The sequence below is a fragment of the Zootoca vivipara genome, chromosome 13 (assembly GCF_963506605.1).
Source record: "Zootoca vivipara chromosome 13, rZooViv1.1, whole genome shotgun sequence".
NCBI lineage: Eukaryota > Metazoa > Chordata > Lepidosauria > Squamata > Lacertidae > Zootoca > Zootoca vivipara.
In genome coordinates this window covers 3,282,449-3,303,101 of record NC_083288.1, presented here as the reverse complement: position 1 = coordinate 3,303,101, position 20,653 = coordinate 3,282,449, and the positions used below count along the sequence as shown (strand labels likewise).

The window sequence follows — 20,653 nt, the reverse complement described above, 5'->3', positions numbered from 1 at the left end:
CAAGCAGGCGGCCGCGGGGCAGGTGTGTCGCTGGGTCCGCTCCTCCTCCTCCTCCTCCCTCGGCGGGGCTATGAACTCCGTGTAGGTGTGTTTAAACTTTTATTGATGAAAAGTAAACTCTTCAGCATAAGTCTGTCATGATATTAACACGTATTTTCATTTTAGGCAGGCTAAATCATTTCGATTAATGACACAGCACTTCCTGTCGAGAATCCCAGCAAAACGATTTTGCATAGGTGTACGCCACACATTTCATTAAAGTGCGCATCCAGGGAATTCCCCCCCCCCCAAAAAAACCCCATTTATTGAGTACATAATCATAAATGGACATCATTTTTATTCATCAAACTAATGAAACAAAAGTTTCACTATTTCTTTTAAATTAACAACCAAACTTTAAAAATACAATCTTAAGTGAGACACAAATTACTATCTTTTTGGCAAGTGTTTCTTACAGTCATAATTATATAGTCAATATAGGGCGGCACAGAGTTAATTTTTTAAACTTTTTTAATGGTGGTGTGCCTCAAGATTTTTTTCATGGAACAAGTGTGCCTTGGCCCAAAAAAGGTTGAGAAACACTGCCTTAAGGGGTATTGCCAAGATGAGAAACATTCTGGGAGAAATGCATAGGACTCCCCATTCCCAGCTACTGTTGCGGTCTTCAGGTCAATAGCCATGAGAACTGCATGGATCCTTCAAATACGGAGGCAATATACTTCACGAGCACCAGAAGATAGGAGAGCACAACAGCCTTGTTTGTATGCTTCCAGGGGTATTTGGCTGGCTACTGTTGGAAACTGTAAAATGGGCTTGAGGGACCTAGATGGTCTGACCCAGCAAGACTGCTCCTACATTCTTCTTATATTTCCTTATCAATAGGAACCTGTAGACATTATAAAGAAATAGCTGCAATAAGTTATCTTTATTATAGATCCTTTTTTTTTGGTAATGTGCAAACTTTTTAAATATACACTTTGGGATACCGTACATCAAAGTCCTACAATTTATCATTTAATGGTCCTTGTGCAATCTAGTATTTAAACATTTATAAAGACATTTATTTCCCAAGTAAAAGAGTCACTTAATATCACAAAGAAAGTCGAGACTTCCTAGAAATCACTGCAAAGTAATTGAAAAGCACCAGCTCTTTATAGTATGGTTTTTAAGGCACATTATAAATATTTTTCAGCTTTTCCTACATAAAATTCTGATTTTTTAACACGTAGACTACAGTATATTTGTCTCTTCACAGTTCAGAAAATTCATTTGAATAAAGACTGTGTCCTTCACAAATTCAACAGGCTTAATAGTGCAACATAGCAAAACATAGATAGAATACATCATTTAATATAGCATCTTTACACAAAATAGACGATGATTCTGAATTAAAGTAAATTGCCCGCTGACGGGCACATTCACTTTTATTGCCCTTATTCATGAGAGTCTGTGTGTTGATTATCAGCTTACAGCCTTCAGCAGAAATCAACTCACTCCAGCATAAGTTTGCTGCCAACACTCCTAAAAACCCTGGGAGAGTTAAGCATTACATTTCTTCAATTAAGCCAGTAGGTCTTTAACAGCATAGCCATATGCCAAGTTCAATGAGACTTACTTCCAGGTAAGGGGATATAGGATTACATCTGCAATCCCTTAGCTTTGGCTTTATTGTGCCTTAGCTTTTACACTTCCTAATTTTTCACTGGTTTAAACCTTCTAGACGTGAAAAATCCCTTCTAGATTCAACATCATCTTGCAACTAATTTTCACAGGGAGAAATAACAGATACATTTTTCATGGTGGGCGTCCCTTAAAACAAGAGGCACACAGAACTGAAAGGTTGCAGAAATGTACATGACATTTGCTAGTACACATCTGTGATTTCGTCTTCATGGTTTGAATTTCTGCCCTACTGTGGTCAAACCAAATATCTATGTGAAAGATATATCCACACAAAGCTGGACTCTAGGGAAAGTTTTGTCGGCACTTTAGTAATAATGGGGCTAAGGACATACATGTTCACCAGTAGAGAACTGGAATATCAAATACCAGAGAAGCAACTTTCATAACACCACATGACTTCCCCTCAAAAACTACACTTTTAAATGGAGTTAGTACACATGTCCAACAACAAACCGTCAAGAAATGGGCATGCATGTATGAACTGAAAAAATAGGCATTTAAAATCACAAAGAGAAATTTGTTTTAGAGGAGTCCTATAGTTTGATGTTGAAGGCATTCATAACCATGCAGATATAAAGAGGTTTTTGCTTTGTACAATATTTGGTTAAGTTTACCAGCAAACCAGAATCAGAAACCATGGATGGAAGTAAATTTATACACCATGGTTTAAATAAGGTTGACCATGGTGTTAGGCCACTAAATGCAAAAACTACTGAGAAGAAAGAAAATTACACTGGAAAAGCTGCTCCATACTATGGTTTGGAAGTGATGTCTGGCTTGAACCAACGACCTAGCAAGCCATCCTAGGTTTTGGCTCCTTCTATTCACGACTTGTTCTGAAATGTGGTTGACCTGCCTATTCCGTTACAAAGGGAGAATGTTCTTCGCAATGGGAAAATGCAGTGTTCCTGCCAAGCCTGTGTACAACAATATTGGAAAGTAATGGCAATTGTGAAAGGCAGCAAAGTCACCCATTTTTACAGGGCCGTCTTAAACCCATCCAGCGCCCTGGCACTAGGTCCCTCCAGCGCCCCCCTCCAGAGCCTCTCCAAGGGCCCGGGAGTGCCAAGCGGACTGCGGCAGCAGCGGGAGGCCACCTCCGAGGACTCTGCGCCTCCTTCTCGTTTCCCCAGCGCTGGGTTCCGCTCAGTCAAGCTTCGCCACCAGCGCGCGCACCGTGGGACCAGCAAGAGCTGCTTGGGCGCTGTGGGCGCGCTGGTGGCGAAGCTCGACTGAGCGGAACCCAGCGCTGGGGAAACGAGGAGGCGCAGTGCGGAGTTCTCGGAGAAGGAGTGCAGTCCTGCGCTCACTTGGCGCCCTTCCAGCGCCCGGCGCCGTGGTTCTCCGCGTCACTAGCCTCTATGGCTAGGACGGGCCTGCATTTTTACATTACTTTTGAGGAACCATTAAGCACTGTAGGCCCATGTCAGTTTTTTAGACTCTCACTTTCCCTGGGAATAAACACCATTGAACTCAATGAGGCTTTTTTTTAGTATCAGACTGTGCTGTAAGTCTTTTAGCTGGCCCTAAATCATAATATATTTAGTATCAAGATAAAAATCAAGCTCTCCTTTTGAACACACACACACACACACACACACACACACACACACACACACACACCACACACACACACAACCAGACTATCAATTTACAGTAATATGAAACTTAAATGACCTGAGGTCATGGCACTTAAAAAGAACTGTCAAACACGGAAGATGACAGTATTTGAGGAACTAATGGTGTAAAAATTAATAATTTTATAGATTTTTAAAATTCACTCTGTAACTTGTGTCTATTTTATATCATGTGGATCAACTTATTTTTTTTAAAAAAAAGATGAGACTACTCAGGTTTCTCTGCACTAAAATTCTACATCAGCTTTGGAGGGGGCTGTTTATAAAGCAAAACATTATTAAATTCCCTGCGATATTGATTGTAGAAAACAGATAGAGAATTAAAACCCCATAGTTCAATTAGCTATTCACTAGTTAAAATATTTGACAGTAAGAAAATATATTTCCTTTTTCTTTCGCAGTTGATAAAAAGGCACTACACCATTCCACCCAGAATATATTTCTGCGGATCACCTTACAGTGCAATACTGTGCATGTCTGCTCAGAAATAAGCCCAGCAGAGCTCAATGGGACTTACTCCCAAGCAGGTGTGCACAGGATTGCAGCCTTGGTGCGTGTTTTTGGAAATATGGCATGGGAAGAAAATGCAAAGCTGCTAAAGGTTCCCGGGGTTGAACCAGGAACTGCAGGGGTCTGCTGCTGGGATGTAGTTTAGCAGCCAGTCTGGATGCTCTGTGTCGCCACCGTGGGCCATGACAGCCCATTGCAACTCACAGGGTAACACCAGCCCATCGGTAGTCAGAATGAAGCCTCTGGATTGGCCAGGCCTGGTATAGACACCAGGAGCCAGGTCAACAGAGCGGGGCGTGGGCAGCTTCCAATTTGGGCCACTGATCTTGGGATCCCTAAACTGGAGATCACACCTTCTGAGTCTGGGTTCCAGTATGGATGCCCTTGTGCATTGCAGGGGGCTGCACTAGATGACCCTCCATGACCCTGGCCTGGTACCGGCCCTGCAGCCAGATCCAATTTCTATTTTGAAAATCTTCATATCGCAAATCCCTAAAATAAATACTTTTTTTAAAAAAAGGAAGTACAAGTTGTGGGGGGGGGTTGCATTCTGGGTCATTGCATGTCTCAGCGGCCACACGTAAGCCTGTTCCACCCACTTCCGGGGCCAAAAACAATGTGTGGGTTGGCGGTCGCACATCAATCAGATGCGCACAAAATGGTCACCACCTGTACAGTATATTATCTTGATGTTTGAACTTGAGTTCCTTCACTGTGAAACATAGCCAGCTGAACGCAGAGTTCAGTTTTTCAAATAAAGTTTTCTACAAAATCTGGCTGCATTTAAACATTCTCTTTTTTAAAAAATATACATACATAGAGTCTATATAATTCACATTCTTTCTCATGTGTTCCCCTCACTCAGGTCAAGACTCACAGCTGAGTTTCTTCTTGCTCCCGGGGTGGGGTGGGGAATGTGAAAAGATGCCAACTTTTAAAGTTTAGGATGCTGCACAGGTTTCAGCCTGTGGAAAAAATGACGACTCTGAACCCGTCTTGCTGCTGCTGACCTGTGTGAGCTTGTGCATTAAGCGGCCATTTCTTCTTTCGAGTGTTCCCAAGATCAGATTCCTGCTCGTGAATGTGAATTCACTGGTTCGTACCTAGTGTCAGTATAGTAACTTGTATTAAAATGTGCTTGATTGTCACTTGCATTCAAGACTGCTTGCCGGTGGAGGCCAGGTAACTCCTGGCGAGAAAGAGTCAAGGGTTAAAATGTCCCTGCCTTCCAGAGGTGTGTAGTCTTGTTGCCAGGGCCCTTAAGCGGAGGCGTTTCTCCGATAACAAAATCCGATTTTGTTTGTTCGTATTCCCAAGGAGGGGGCATTTCATCTGAAGAATGTCCTGACATCATAGCAGCAAGGGTTGGGTCACCTGTTGCGGCAAAGGAATTGGAAGTCAGATTACAGTGATGTCTTAAATGAAAACCAACTACAGCTTGGGTCATCTTACATGACAATTTTGGTTCCTGCTTTCGAGGTACGTGAAACAAACGTGAAGATCGCCTATCCAGTGAAGTTATGAAAGGTCCATACTGTACTGCAAGGAGAGCTCTGAATGGCTTTTATTGTGGCGCCACCAAGTGGACATTTAACTGATTCTACTAATATATATATTCTAAACTGCAATCCTTTCTATACAGTACATACATTTTAGGGCACAATCCAGTCCACCATGGCCACAGCACTCAGGGGCTGAGAATTTCCAGGCGCTCAACAGAACCCTGTCTCCCACCTGTGTGCAGGTAACAGGCAGGTGGGATAGGACTGGGTACACTTCTAATACATCCACCCAGCCCTACCCCTTGCCTTGATAAGTGTTACTCATTCTCTAGCGCCAGGGGCTATTTGCACCAAATGGAGATGCACGCCTCCCATTCACACAAATGCTCTGGGGTTGCGGCGCTCATCTCGCTCTATAGGCCGAGGGAGCCAGAGTTTGTCCGCAGACAGCTTCCAGGTCATGTGGCCAGCATGAAAAGCCGCTTCTGGCAAACCAGAGCAGTGCACGGAAACGCCATTTATCTTCCCACTGTAGCGGTACCTATTTATCTACTTGCACTTTGATGTGCTTTCGAACTGCTAGGTGGGCAGGAGCTGGGACCGAGCAACGGGAGCTCACCCCGTTTCAGGATTCGAACCGCCAACCTTCTGATCGGCAAGCCCTAGGCTCTGTGGTTTAACCCACAGCGCCACCTGGGTCCCTTGCACACACACCTTATCAACCCCCAAACCTATTATCAACCCCAACAACTCAACAAATACAGCAGTTCAGGAGGAAGACAGGAGGAAGACACACACACACAGAGAGAGACACAGACACATGCAGACACACACACACACACAGAGACAGAGGGAGGGAGAGAGATATTTTAGCCTCATCAGTGGGCCTGCTCTGCTGTGTGGGGTAGGGCTGTCCCTTGCATTTGCGAGAAAAGCATGTCAGTTGTGTGACTGACATATATTTAAGAAAGTAGAGAAGCATAACCATATATAAATCTACATTCAAAACCTGCACTTCTTTTGCTTCAAAACAGAAAATATAAAGTTAATGCTAGAGATGACAAAAAGATCAAAAGGAGGCAGATAATGTAAAGAAGAGTTTGGACTGCCTTTGTTCCTATGGAATTGCTAGAATTACTGAATCAAAGGTGATCGATGAAGCGGATGTGATCAAGTGAACCCTGGGCCGTTAGGATCCCCAAACATCTAAAGGATTGCTCCTTGAGAAGTTCAAAAGAAAAGAGAGAAAGATGAAACCTCAAAAGTGAGGAAATAGCTGTCTGCAGACATGCTTAAAATATGACTTACATGTGTGTTGATTCTGGGAGGAAACTTTGAGACCGCTCTTCAGGACCATCTACTTGCAAAAAGGAATCTACAGATCTATTGCTGAGTCGAATGGGAGCGATCCGCTGGAAGTTGTTTGGAGAATAAGGTATCTGCACTCTGGCCCGTTGCGAAGGCACCACCATCTCTTCCCCGGAGAGCCAAGGCGAAAACCTCACCGTGGAGTTTTGTTCGACATCAGCTGAAAATACTGGATTATCAATGCCTATAAAAAGTTAGGGAGTGACGAATTCAGTTGTTAAGTAAACAGGCAATAAGTTCACTGGCATGCAACAGTCTCCACCCTGAAATTGGCTAGGAACACAGAATTGTGCTGGGCTGGTTCATCTTCATGTAGCTTAAGAAACTAAGATCTCCCTTATTGGAAAGAGAAAAGCTTCCAGCTTCCTTCACCCATTTCCTCTGTAGGACAATATTATGTCTACTGCATTGCAATATGCCAAGGATACTTTTCATTCAGAGTCCCATTCATGGAGGTTACAAACAGACCCCATAGAATGATCACAGAATCATGGAATTGTAGAGATGGAAGGGACCCCGAGGGTCATCTATTCCAACCCCCTGCAATGCAGGAATCTCAACTAGAGTAGATCATACATGACAATGGCCTTCCAACCTGTGCTTAAAAACCTCCAAGGAAAGAGAGTTCACCACATCTCTTAACAACACAGAACTTCATGGTAAACCCACATCAAAATTTTTGCTACCACTCGTAATATTTCTCTCTCCATTGTAGCCTGAAGCACTATTTCATCATCTCAGGAACAGAGTTGAAAGTGATTGCTGAAAAAAAACCCAGTTCTGCATTGTAATTGTAATTTCATGATGAATTTAAATACTTCCTGCAAAACCCTGTCCCCTCCAGAGAACTCTGAAAACTTAGTTTTGCAGTATGGAGAATGAGGTTTAATGTTTGTGGCTTTTTTACAGGGTTTCAAGCAATGAGACTGCATTTTAATTGGATTTCAAATTTAGGAAATTAATCAGATCTTGAACCTGTGCAAATTCTCATTTTAGCACCAGTTATGGTGTCCTTAATCCTCAGTCTGCTGTTGTAACTAGAGTTAACTATGTTAGATAGCATCATGATAAAAAAAAAATCAAGATATGCTTTCATAACATTGCAGAGGTGATATCGTGCCATTCATATCCTTACCACTCGTATCTGTGAAGTTCTGCTTGGTGACATTAGCAAGGAATTCTATTGCTTTCCCTGTCTGTAGATTGTCATAATCATTCTCCTCTGGTTCAGAAAACTCAATTTCTGGAAGAAAGCAATATTAATTTACAGTACAGTCTTATACAGTAGTGCAAACTGAGGCATTCTTAAAAAATAAAAAAATCCCCTCACCCACTTCTGGAAGTTTGGCTAATTAAACAATCTATGGGGGGTATTGTTTTTGTTTGTTACTATGTTATGTATTTTTGTATTTTTATATTGTAAACCACCCTGTGATCCTCAGATGAAGGGCATTATAGAATTTATTTATTTATTTATTTTAAACTGCTAACCTTGGCTTAGTTTGCACATAATGTTAATCCAATGCCTCAGCACAAGCCTGAACTGTGTGTGCTCTCAGGGAAGAGGCAAGAACTGTTTGGCTCTTCTGGGCCTTCTGCTGCTGCCCTGATTGTGTTGCCTGAATCTGGTCTCCTGGTTTAGCTTTCTCCAGACAGAGCTGCAGCCAAGGGTTGTGTTATGCAGGGCTGCCATACATCTGGGAAATCCCAGACATTACCAGGATTTCAAAGGCAGAATTGACGTCTAGAAGGAATTTCTGAAAGTGGCACTTTGTCCTAGATCTTAAAAGGTAAAGGTAAAGGGCCCCCTGACCATCAGGTCCAGTCGTGTCCGACTCTGGGGTTGCGGCGCTCATCTCGCTCTATAGGCTGAGGGAGCCGGCGTTTGTCCACAGACAGCTTCCAGGTCATGTGGCCAGCATGACAAAGCTGCTTCTGGCGAACCAGAGCAGCGCACGGAAACGCCGTTTACCTTCCCGCCGGAGCGGTCCCTATTTATCTACTTGCACTTTGATGTGCTTTCGAACTGCTAGGTGGGCAGGAGCTGGGACCAAGCAACAGGAGCTCACCCCGTTGCAGGGATTCGAACCGCCGACCTTCTGATCAGCAAGCCCTAGACTCTGTGGTTTAACCCACAGCGCCACCTGGGTCCCTACATCCTAGATCTTAGGCAAGTCAAAATCACATTTTGGGGGTTTGTCTAAAAAAAAAAGTTCAACAATTTCAGTGGTTTCCTGGTTTTTACTTTTTGAAATATGGCAACCCTATGTTACGGTTTGCAGATCCTAGCGTGCCTGGGAGAAGTACGGTAAGCCAAAGGCATAAATGGGGGCAAGAGCAGATTAGAGAATGAAGCAGTATTCACACAAAGTTGGAAAGGAGGGAAAGAAAGAAAAAGGGGGAACAGGCAGCGGGTGGACAGAGGGGCTGGCTGAATGTGAGAAGGGAGGGACAAGAGGAAGGTATGAGGCAAGAGGAATGGAGAGACTCATAGAATCATAGAATCATAGAGTTGGAAGAGACCACAAGGGCCATCCAGTCCAACCCCCTGCCAAGCAGGAAACACCATCAAAGGATTCTTGACATATGCCTGTCAAGCCTCTGCTTAAAGACCTCCGAAGAAGGAGACTCCACCACACTCCTTGGTAGCAAATTCCACTGCCGAACAGCTCTTACTGTCAGGAAGTTCTTCCTAATGTTTAGGTGGAATCTTCTTTCTTGTAGTTTGAATCCATTGCTCCGTGTCCGCTTCTCTGGAGCAGCAGAAAACAACCTTTCTCCCTCCTCTATATGACATCCTTTTATATATTTGAACATGGCTATCATATCACCCCCTTAACCTTCTCTTCTCCAGGCTAAACATACCCAGCTCCCTAAGCCGTTCCTCATAAGGCATTGTTTCCAGGCCTTTGACCATTTTGGTTGCCCTCTTCTAGACACATTCCAGCTTGTCAGTATCCTTCTTGAACTGCGGTGCCCAGAACTGGACACAGTACTCCATGTGAGGTCTGACCAGAGCAGAATACAGTGGTACTATTACTTCCCTAGATCTAGATGCTATACTCCTATTGATGCAGCCCAGAATTGCATTGGCTTTTTTAGCTGCTGCATCACACTGCTGACTCATGTCAAGTCTGTGGTCTACCAAGACTCCTAGATCCTTTTCACATGTACTGCTCTCAAGCCAGGTGTCTCCCATCCTGTATTTGTGCCTTTCATTTTTTTGCCCAAAACATCAAAAAAACCAAGATCATGGCCACTGGTCCCATCACCTCCTGGCAAATAGAAGGGGAAGAAATGGAGGCAGTGAGAGATTTTACTTTCTTGGGCTCCTTGATCACTGCAGATGGTGACAGCAGTCACGAAATTAAAAGACGCCTGCTTCTTGGGAGAAAAGCAATGACAAACCTAGACAGCATCTTAAAAAGCAGAGACATCACCTTGCCGACAAAGGTCCGTATAGTTAAAGCTATGGTTTTCCCAGTAGTGATGTATGGAAGTGAGAGCTGGACCATAAAGAAGGCTGATCGCCGAAGAATTGATGCTTTTGAATTATGGTGCTGGAGGAGACTCTTGAGAGTCCCATGGACTGCAAGAAGATCAAACCTATCCATTCTTAAGGAAATCAGCCCTGAGTGCTCCCTGGAAGGACAGATCGTGAAGCTGAGGCTCCAATACTTTGGCCACCTCATGAGAAGAGAAGAATCCTTGGAAAAGACCCTGATGTTGGGAAAGATTGAGGGCACTAGGAGAAGGGGACGACAGAGGACAAGATGGTTGGACAGTGTTCTCGAAGCTACGAACATGAGTTTGACCAAACTGCGGGAGGCAGTGCAAGACAGGAGTGCCTGGCGTGCTATGGTCCATGGGGTCACGAAGAGTCGGACACGACTAAACGACTAAACAACAACAATACTTTACATTTTTCCTTGTTAAAATTCATCAAGGGACTTGAGGGAGAAGTACGCAGGGTTGTTGACACACCACCTTATTCCTCTGCTTCATGCACATGCTCACACCCCAATCGTCTTTGCTTCCCTACCAGGCTCCCACAGAGCCCGGAAGCCTCCCCTGATTCATTCCAAGGCAAGTTCCCCCTGCTCCGCCTCAGAAGGACCACCTGGGCTGCAGAGCTGGTGGGCAGGAGGATGAGTGGGAGAGAAGAGGAAACTGAGTCAGGATGGTCAGACAGGAGGGGGGCTGGGAGGGGCACTGAAGGAAACTAGTGATTGCAGGTTAATGTTTTAAATTATCATGATTAACTGCAAATAGAGAGGAAGGGGATAAGAAAGGGAAATTTACACAAGAAGAAGTGAATATAAAAAGGAGCAGGGAGGAGGGATAAAAGAAACGGCGGGTTATGGGGGAGATGGGGAATAAGATGCAAGTTAGATGTGACAGGAGAGAAAATAACAGGAGATGAATAAAAATACTTTTAAGAGATATATATGGAAAGAGGGGGACACAAAAAATGAAAATCCTTCTCTAGTTAAGAACTTCTGCATGAGCAAATTCTATCTAAAGTGGAGAGTCTGAATCAGTCAAAGGAAAGCTGAATTACAGAATTCCCTGCCAAACTTGTTGTGGCAAAATTTTCCAATTTTTGGCCATCTCAAGTGGGCGCTGGGTGAAGAAAGTTTGAGAACCTCTACTTCTGGCAACTACAAGATACAAACCCAAATATATTTGCAAATGTGAGTCAAGTGTTCTTATTCCTAAACCTTTAAAAGGTACAGGGGGAAGGTATTACTATTTTAAGAGTACATTTACCTTTTTCCTTTATGGCTTCCGAAGAGAGATTTCCATTTGGAATGACATTGCTATTTCTCTGAAATAAACAAGCAAAATGACACACACATTTTGGTACATAGCATATACAAACAGAATAAGTTTGGAATCTTTTAGTGGGCCCAAAGATTCCAGTGGTGAAATAAAAAGTGAGTCTCCATGTGTCCCATAGCAGAAAAGCCTTGTGAAGCACCTTGCGCTACACCTTTTCTGTATTACCATTGTATAAGGAGCTCTCACCTATTTTCAATTTGTGTAATCAAAATTACATTGATTGCTCCAGGATCCAATAAATGGAGCCCATTTCTCCAGCAACAGAGCTGAATGAGAGACTCCTGTGACCTGGCTTGCATGACACTTGGGTTTGCCCAGGTCTGGCAGTTAGTGAGAAGAGAGCTTGACCACAGGCCAAACCTTGGTTCAGATCTAGTAAAAAGGGAAGAGGAAGCAAAGCGGCTGTGAGCTCCTCTCAGGGAGCCCACACCTTCAAGCAGTCTCAGTGTGCCATAGACTGGCCTACTGTGCCATGCAAACTAGGTCCATGTTGTCTTCTGGTAGTGCTTGTCACCTTGCCCATGTGTGCACTTTAAAGCCATTCCTTTATCACAGGCATCCCCAAACTTGGCCCTCCAGCTGTTTTGGGACTACAACTCCCATTATCCCTAGCTAACAGGACTTGTGGTCAGGGATAGTGGGAATTGTAGTCCCAAAACAGCTGGAGGGCCGAGTTTGGGGGTGACTGCCAGTGTCTACCTAGAACTAGTCTTAGCTGCAAGTTATATGATTGTGTCGGCATTCATGAAATCTCATCAACTTTATCAAGTGAGACTGTGGGAGAATCCATGTGCAGAGGGTTGTCACCGTTCACCGAAAAATAAGAGCCAAGGCTCGTTTCATCTGTTAACTGCTGCTCAGGCCAGTAGAGGTCACCATCCCCACTCTGAGACACAGCTTGGCCACCAATGGAAAGTGCAAGAAACTCTTAGACCAAAATCACCATCGCCACCCAAAGGGGGCATTACTACAGATAAGCACAATTCCTAGTTTACTCAGAGGTGGTCCCACTGAGTTCAGTGCTACTTCCCCTTGGAAAGCGTGTATAGGATTGCAGCTGCAGCCGTAAAGTTTTTATTATACCTTGAGACAATTGCACAGGTGGTGATTAAAAAATTCATGTCAATGGTGGTGATGATAACAATGCACATCCTTGTAGGTGCAGAGAATGTGGCTCCAGCTCCCAAACAAAGTCTTTCAAAATCTCAGTTATGCAGCAGCCTAAAGCTCCACTAAGTCAGCAACAGTACTCAGTGATCATATCTTCTGTTGGTCTTTCCACAGTTCTCTTAGTAACACCAAACAGGTTGGAAATGTACTGTGAGTGGAAAAAACAACCCTCACTCTCTATCATTGGAAATGCTGGACTTGTTGTTTCTCGCCTCCTTGTTGCAGAAGCAGGTTCCTTATGCGGCAGAACTCCTGAGTTCCATTGTGGACCCACCAAGAAATTAGTCACCCTAAGGGTCCTCATAGTTCCTCACCAGGGATTACTGGCTCCAGCATGGCAAGGCTAAAGCTCTCCATAACCGGCAGAGATGGCAAGCTTTTGCCATCACTGGATCTATCCCCCTCCTCGTGCCAGCTTTTGAGATAAGGAGACGGGAAACTGGATCAAACCAACAGATCAGATCCTGGCCTCCCCCACCGCTGTGGGCGACTCTGGCAGATGGGCAGGGCCACCTACCTCTCCCTCGCCTGATACGGTTATGATGTTGGGGGACCACTGCAGAGGGGCTTGCTGTCCAGGCCAGTCAGCTGACCCACAGCAACAGTGAGCCCCTTTGAAGTGGCCCTTTTGCAGGCACACTTTAGATTCAAAGTGGCCTGTGGCAGGGCTGGGGGAAGGGCCAGGATTTGGCCTGCTGGCCAGATCCAATTTCCCACCAATGTCTAAAAAGCTGGAGCAAGGGTTGGAGTTGCAATGAAGAAGCTGCTTCTGTTTGGATCACCGGCATTTCATGATCTCTGCAGGGTCTTGCACGAGGAAGGGCACAGTTTGCATGGCACTGACTCCTGCATTTACTTATTAACTTCATTACTTGCAGCATTTGTGTGGCACCCCATCACATAAAGATTGCTGGGCAGTTTCGAAGAGGTACCAGCATATTGCATGTATGGTGCAAAGCAGCTTAGCACAGTGGCTCCCCCAGTTCATTTTCCAGCCACTTCTCCTTCACGGCTGGAAAATACTTTTTCTTACATGTTTTTTTTTTCCTTTTGGCAACGTTGTAGCTTTACATCCGGAAAATTCAGCATACACGAATTCCACATGTGCAATTTTGCAAAGAACTCAAAAGATTGTTTCAGAATGACAGGGACAAATAAAGTCAAATGATTTGAAAAGAGCAGTAAAGTGAGGCAAGGGCCAGTGGGAGAGAGCGCAATAATCCTGAACGGCAGAATGATTTGTTTGTTTGTTTATTTTATAAAAGTATTTATACCCCACCTTTCCATTTAAAAGAAAACTCACAACACACTATTAAAACACACCAAAACATAAACAAACAAAAAAACTAAATAAATAAAATATACAGCAGCAATATGGTGTGTTTTTTTTTAAGGAAGGGAAAAAAATCAAGGCAAAAACAAACCACGCCAAAGCAAGCCAAGTAGAAGGAGAGAATTGAGATTACTTCTTTTTTTAAAGTCAACACAATCTCCCAGGCTCTGCCCCTATCCTGCCCCATCTGAGTCTCAGACCCAAATTATGTGTGACATTATATACGTCACTTAATGTTGCATGTTTGTTTTTCCAATAAAAAAAAGCAGGTGTGTTGTGTGTCTGTGTGAGACACACAGGGCTGGGACCATGCCCAGGAGGAGTTACAAACCTCCCCTCTCTCCACGCTGCTGCAACCCCAACATAAAATACCCCCCCCCCCGCCGCTATTTGGCATGGGATGGAAGGGATTCCATCCCGGCCAAGGAAGCTTGACTCCTGTGCCAGATAGAAGCTCTCTCTGTGTGCATCTTAGGGCTTCAACGCCTCTCGCTGCATGTCGTGGCCCAGTCCTGAAAGCCTTCCCTCATATCTACTATTTAATGTTTGAAAACAATCACACAACTCCCAGGGGCTGCATAAAACTCCTCGGGCCCACTCCCTTGTTCACTGCCTCTTGCACCAGCGAAGTGAGTCCCACCTGCTTGGTCTCCCACCCTCCTGCCTCAGAGGACGTTGATGGGAGCTGCTACCTGGCTGCCAGCAGCCAGGGAGGGAAACAAATGATGAGGCAAGAAACGCTGCCTGGATAACCCTGGCACCACAGGGACACACCGCTATTTCTGCTCCAGTGCTAGAATAGAATGTGGTTTCATTGTGAAAACCTTTTGCAAGCTGCTGTGTGAGACTCTGGGGGTGGGTTATAAATATTCTAAATTAATAAAGCATTTGACCCACCAGAAACCGGGCACCCTTAAGAGGGGATAGGCGCCTGGCCTCCACGTTCCCTCCCCCTGTTAGTGAGGCAATCTCAAGTGCTCTGCTCTTACTCTTTTTTGGCCTCGGTCTCTTTTGTGAATTTTGTTCTTCTTAGGGTGGCTCATGCCTAGTTTGGTGGTCTTGAACGACTCCAGGCGCCTCCTCATGGTCCTGTGGAAAATCTCTTTGTTTTGCTTATCCTCTTCGTTGGTAGATATTTCATGGCGGCTGTACACATGCTTGTGCTGTCGGCAAGACAAGAACGATCAGAAGGCCAAAATGGATGTGTGTAGAACAAGCACCTAGACACAAATCCTTGCCCCTTAATGCCTGTTTCTGACCCCTTGCTGCTGCTGCTCCCCACTGCACCCTGGACTTGAGGCATAAAACTAGAGAGAGAGTTCAGACAAAAGCTCTTTACCAAACTGAAAGTGTTTGTTAAAGAAGGTTGGTGCTTCAAGTCTGTGGGCAGGAGTCCTGCATTGCAAGGGGCTGGACTTAGATAACCCTCAGGAGCCCTTTCAACTCTACAATTCTATGAATGTCTGAAACAGTTAGGATTATGGAAAACAACCAAGTACCTCTCCCTGCCCCCCCCCAAAAAAACAAGAGGACTACTCAAATTCCTAAAAGAGAGGGGAAAGCCCCCAGGATTCATGGTGGGACAGCAGTGGTTGGGAATCTTGAGGCCATTCACATATCGGTGGAGTACATGCAAGTAGGATCATCCCTAACCATTGGCCAGGGGCGGGAGAGCATGCAGGATGAAGATCATCCTCTGCGTGTCCTGCCCCCGCCTGTTGCGCCCAGCCGAGGCTCCCCCTTCCCTTGGTGAAGGCCGACTTGGGGGTGGAGAGCGGCTGTGATGCGCAAGGAAGCTCCTGCTTCTTCACAGCCAGCCCAGCGGTGAGAGAAGCATTGCCACCTGCTCTCCTGGACTGGGGCCTGCACCCCTGCCTGGATGCCACCGTATGTATGTACTGTACAAAATAAATCCCAAAGAAGAACACAGGTGGGGGCACTTTACGACCTCCATCCCAGAGCTGCTTTGGAGATCTCAAAGCGGAGTTGAGAGAGGAAGTGTGAGAGACTTCTGCCTTCTCTCCCCAAGCTTCCAGGTCTCATCTCTGAAAGCAGGGGAAGGTGAGCACAGGAGTCTCCTTCCAACACAAAACACACATCTTCCCACTTATCATGAGACTTAGGAGAGTTGGGTCTTCCAAAATGGCTCTCAGGTTTGGATCCAAAGAGCCACGAGCAGAAGAAATATAGCAGCTAGTGCTGTCTTGCAAACCATTCTGAAAAAGAGTACAGTGGTACCTCTACATACGAATAACTCTACTTACGAATGTTTCTGCTTACGAATGGAGCTCCGTCCGCCATCTTGGATGCGGTTTAGATAGGATTTTTTCTACTTACGAATTTTTAGATAGGGTTGCTTCGACTTACGAATTTTTTCTCCCAATGCATTCTTATGGGATTCGACTTACAATTTTTTTTCGACTTACAAATGTGCGTTCGGAACGCATTGAATTCGTAAGTAGAGGTACCACTGTAACTGGTGGGGTTTATAGCACTTCTCATGCTCTTGGTTTCACAAGAGGATGTTCATGCTCTTGCCCATGGCAGAAGAGATACTTCCTGGTTGCAGAATTATATAATAGCTCTTGCTGTGAGCTACAGCTACTCATAATGAGAGACCAAAGTCCATTTTGCTACTATTCTATTTCTCCCAGAATATCCGAATATTGCATTGTTAGCGTCTCCTATTCTGGCATTGGGGTGTTCTTATGATCTCACCTCTTGCCTGGGCTTGTACAGATACTGTTGTAGAGTATGGTGGGTGAACATATCTTCTGCATCTCGGATGCTTTTTCTTCTCTGCTCCAGGGCTTGCATATCAAGACACACAGAACTGGCAGTTTCTCTCCTAAAGCAAAATAGACAGATATATATTCATTCTTCCATTCTTCCTCCCTCCCACGTCTCTCTATTGCAGGCATCCCCAAACTTTGGCCTTCCAGGTGTTTTGGACTACAATTCCCATCATCCCTGACCACTGGTCCTCTTAGCTAGGGATCATGGGAGTTGTAGGCCAAAACATCTGGAGGGCCACAGTTTGGGGGTGCCTGCTCTATTGCTTTCTGTTCAACAAACAACAAAACCAGCGAATCTAGAAACATTAAAACACAGACATAATTGAATCCACACAAAACAATTCCTTGATTCAAATCTGTTGTCAGTTTAGAAGAGGCATTTGCAGGGAGTTTCCATCTCTCAGAGGAAGCTGGCGAGGGAGAAGCTCCTGGTGGCTCCTTATTACTCTGAGCGCGCACACCTGGACTTGGCACTTTCTGTTCACCAGAAAGGAATAGATGTGGAACGTGAGCTATTCTCCCAAGGTTGTGTAGGCATGCTTCTAGTTTCTTATTGCGACCACAGAGTTGGAAGACAGCAGAAGTGTCTTGGTCTAAGGTATGTTTGAATGGTCCCCATCCCAGAAATTGTTCCTATATAGAAAACTAGCAGCACATGGGCAGGCAGGAATTTATTGCATGAGAGTTCAAACAGGCAATCCCACACCTGTAGTCTATATTCTAGGTAAAGGTAAAGGGGCCCCTGACCATCAGGTCCAGTCGTGTCCGACTCTGGGGTTGCGGCGCTCATCTCGCTCTATAGGCCGAGGGAGCCGGCATTTGTCCGCAGACAGCTTCCGGGTCCTGTGGCCAGCAAGGGCGTACCCACCGCGGGGCAGGGAGGGGCCGCTGCCCTACTCTAGAGGCAGGGCCGGTCGGGCAGCTGCGGGCAAGAGTGGCGCTGCCGGCGGGGCTGGTGGGCAGAGGCGGAGGACAGCCCAGCGGAGCGCGAGTTCGGCGCCCGCAGCAGTCTCTTGTGCCCGAGCCGTGCGGAGTCCACACAGCCGCGCTGTGTGGGAGGAGGCAAGGGCTGACGCTCCCGACGTTCGGTAGACCTTTGCGCATGCGCAAAGCGGGGCGCATGCGCACAGCGCGGCTGTGGACTCCGGCGGCCGCCGTGCAGGGCGCATGCGCACAGCGCGGCTGTGCTCAAAGGTCTCCCGAACGTCGGGAGTCGTTCAGCGCCTGCCAGACCGCTGCAGCAACGGAGCCTCGGATAGCTTCGCGGAGGCCGGGGCTTTGCTCCAGACCTCCGCGGAGGCCCCGATCCAAGCCTGGTTCCCTTCTCTCCCCCCCCCGCCCACCCCCAGACTTCCCTCTTCTCCTCTAGGCGGCCGCTGGTTTTCTCCCCTTCGCCGCCGTCGCTTCAGGTTTATTTTGATTTCACCTGGGCTCTGTAGCCCCGCCCACATTCCAACTTTGTGGCCCCTCCCCTCCCGCGCCTTGGCCCCGCCCCTTGCCCCCCCCCCTAGTTTTGATCCTGGGTACGCCCCTGGTGGCCAGCATGACAAAGCTGCTTCTGGTGAACCAGAGCAGCGCACGGAAACGCCGTTTACCTTCCCGCCGGAGCGGTCCCTATTTATCTACTTGCACTATGAGGTGCTTTTGAACTGCTAGGTGGGCAGGAGCTGGGACCGAGCAACAGGAGCTCACCCCATTGCAGGGATTCGAACCGCCGACCTTCTGATCAGCAAGCCCTAGACTCTGTGGTTTAACCCACAGCGCCACCTGGGTCCCTAGTCTATATTCTAATACACCACAATTTACCTGAGAGTAAGCCCCTTGAAAACAATGGGACTAGTTTCTGAGTAGACATGCCTCAAAATGCTGCAGAGCTAAACGTACTGAGGAGTAAGCTCTGTTAAACACAGTGGGAGTAGACATACATAGGATTGTGCTGCATAACTCCTTCAGATTGCAAACCCCTGGGGACAGAACTATTGACATTCAGAAAGACTGCTATAAGATGCTCCGAGCCCATGGAATAGGGCAGGCTACAAATCAAATAAATAGTAGCAGGAAAGCCAAGTCAACCACTTCCCAGTCCCATCAATCTCAATGGGAGAGTTAAGTGGTTTATGGAATCTGTCACATTAAAAGCACTGGGACTTTAAATACTTAACTCTGGCTGGACTGTACCCAAAAGGTTCCTTTTCACATTTCTCTCCCTACTGGACTTGTGATGCATTAGCTTTTGAGCTATTGGCGGACATAAAACTGGATTCATAAAGTACGGGGCAAAACTTGTGGCCTTACTTACAGCAACTGGGAAACAGAGGGCTCTCCATTCATTTGATTAATAATGCTGAAGTCCACATTGGCCGTGTTGTCAATACTTGCTGAGCGGATAAATGCCAGAGAACCTCTTCGCTCTCCCTGTTTAACAAAGAATACAACATACACACTCAAACACATGGTACTATGGGGCTTTCAAGTAGAGAGCAAGTTTTATTTTTTACTATGGCTCATGAGCTACTGAAGTACCAAGAAGCATCATGAAAACATGGAAATAGTTTCATAGGGTTTCTCTGAGCTAAAAGCAATAAAAAATAGTAGTCATACCTCTGGAGAAACGTTTTCGCTAACTACCGTGTTTCCCTCTTTTTAAGACGTAGTCATAATATAAGACGTAGCAGGATTTTCAAGCATTTGAGAAATATAAGCCACACCCCGAAAATAAGCCATACCTAAGACGGCCCTGGATAGAGCTCCTGAGGGTGGCCAGCCTCGCTATCGCCACCTCCGCCACTGCTGCCACCCCGCACGCTCTTCGTCCCCCTGTTGTTGTTTTAGTTATTTAGTTTTTGCGCGCCTGCCGCATTCGCAGAGCGCGAGAGAGTTTTTAATCTCTGCCGAAGCGGGCCCTCCCCCCGCTCCCTCTTCCGAAACCACCACCGAAACCTCCGAGCCGGGTCCGCAGCATGGTGGTAGCGGCGGAGGCGGTGGGTTTGTCAGGGGGCTGTGAAGGGAGGACGCGAAGGGGGAGGGAAGCCCCCCCCCGTGCTGCTGCCGGGCATGTGCGGAGCCCCAGGAAAATGGCAGAGGCGGTGTGAATCCAAGCGATGGGGGCAGCTAACAGACACACGAGCCCAGTGAGTGCCGGTTGGGGGCTCCCGGGCCCGAGGTTCTGCCTTCCGCTGCGGCTGCCGAGGAGCCTTGCAAGGGAGGAAAGGAGGCGAAGCCGGAGCCACCTCCCCCTCCACCGCCTCCTCCTCCTCCCCCTTTGCCTCTTCTCCCCGCTGCAGCGTCTCCCGGGTCCCGCATGCTGAAGCGCGGGCAGATGAAGGTTCGCTCCGCATAGGATCGGCCTGCCTCTTTCTCTTTTTTTGCCCAGCTGAGGAGACCTGCCGCCCCGCCGCCGGAATCGGCGGCTGCAGAGCGGAGCGCTCCGCAGCGCCGAGCGCCCGGCAGTGCTGGGCAGAGCAAAGAGCCAGCGACCTGTTGCCTCGGTGCCTGGAACCTGCTGCTGCTACAGCGCCTCGCAGAGCGCCCAGCAGCACCATGCAGAGCACCCAGCAGCACCCCGAGCCCTCGGCCGGCCCGGCCAAGGAGGCCTTAAGGTACCATAAAAACATAATTTAAAAAATAAGACATCCCCTGAAAATAAGACACCGTGTGTTTTTTTGAGGGAAAAAAGTTATAAGACGGTGTCTTAAAAAAGGGGAAACACGGTAGAACACGTCCCGGTAGATTATATACACTGGAGGTTTGCAGGATGTAAATTGGGATCTACTTGATCTCTGATCTCTTACAATAGATTGGCAAGGATTCTGA

The 20,653-nt window shown here is 46.6% G+C and overlaps 1 protein-coding gene across 3 annotated transcripts in view; it reads right to left on the bottom strand.

Moving 5' to 3' along the window:
- Positions 1-3,291: 3,291 nt before the first annotated feature.
- SLC9A3 (solute carrier family 9 member A3) overlaps positions 3,292-20,653 on the bottom strand; it is a 108,226-nt gene continuing 90,864 nt past the window's right edge. For 2 of the 3 annotated variants that reach the window (XM_035134704.2, XM_035134705.2), the window contains exons 11-17: positions 19,140-19,255; positions 16,764-16,893; positions 15,035-15,208; positions 11,471-11,528; positions 7,836-7,943; positions 6,641-6,884; positions 3,292-5,204 (exon numbers count right to left, since the gene is read on the bottom strand). In XM_035134704.2, the coding sequence (XP_034990595.2) occupies positions 5,201-5,204; positions 6,641-6,884; positions 7,836-7,943; positions 11,471-11,528; positions 15,035-15,208; positions 16,764-16,893; positions 19,140-19,255 (834 nt within the window). In that variant the 3' untranslated portion in view covers positions 3,292-5,200. Of the gene's footprint in view, positions 5,205-6,636; positions 6,885-7,835; positions 7,944-11,470; positions 11,529-15,034; positions 15,209-16,763; positions 16,894-19,139; positions 19,256-20,653 lie in introns of those variants that run through there. The other variant, XM_035134706.2, reaches the window with a different exon arrangement.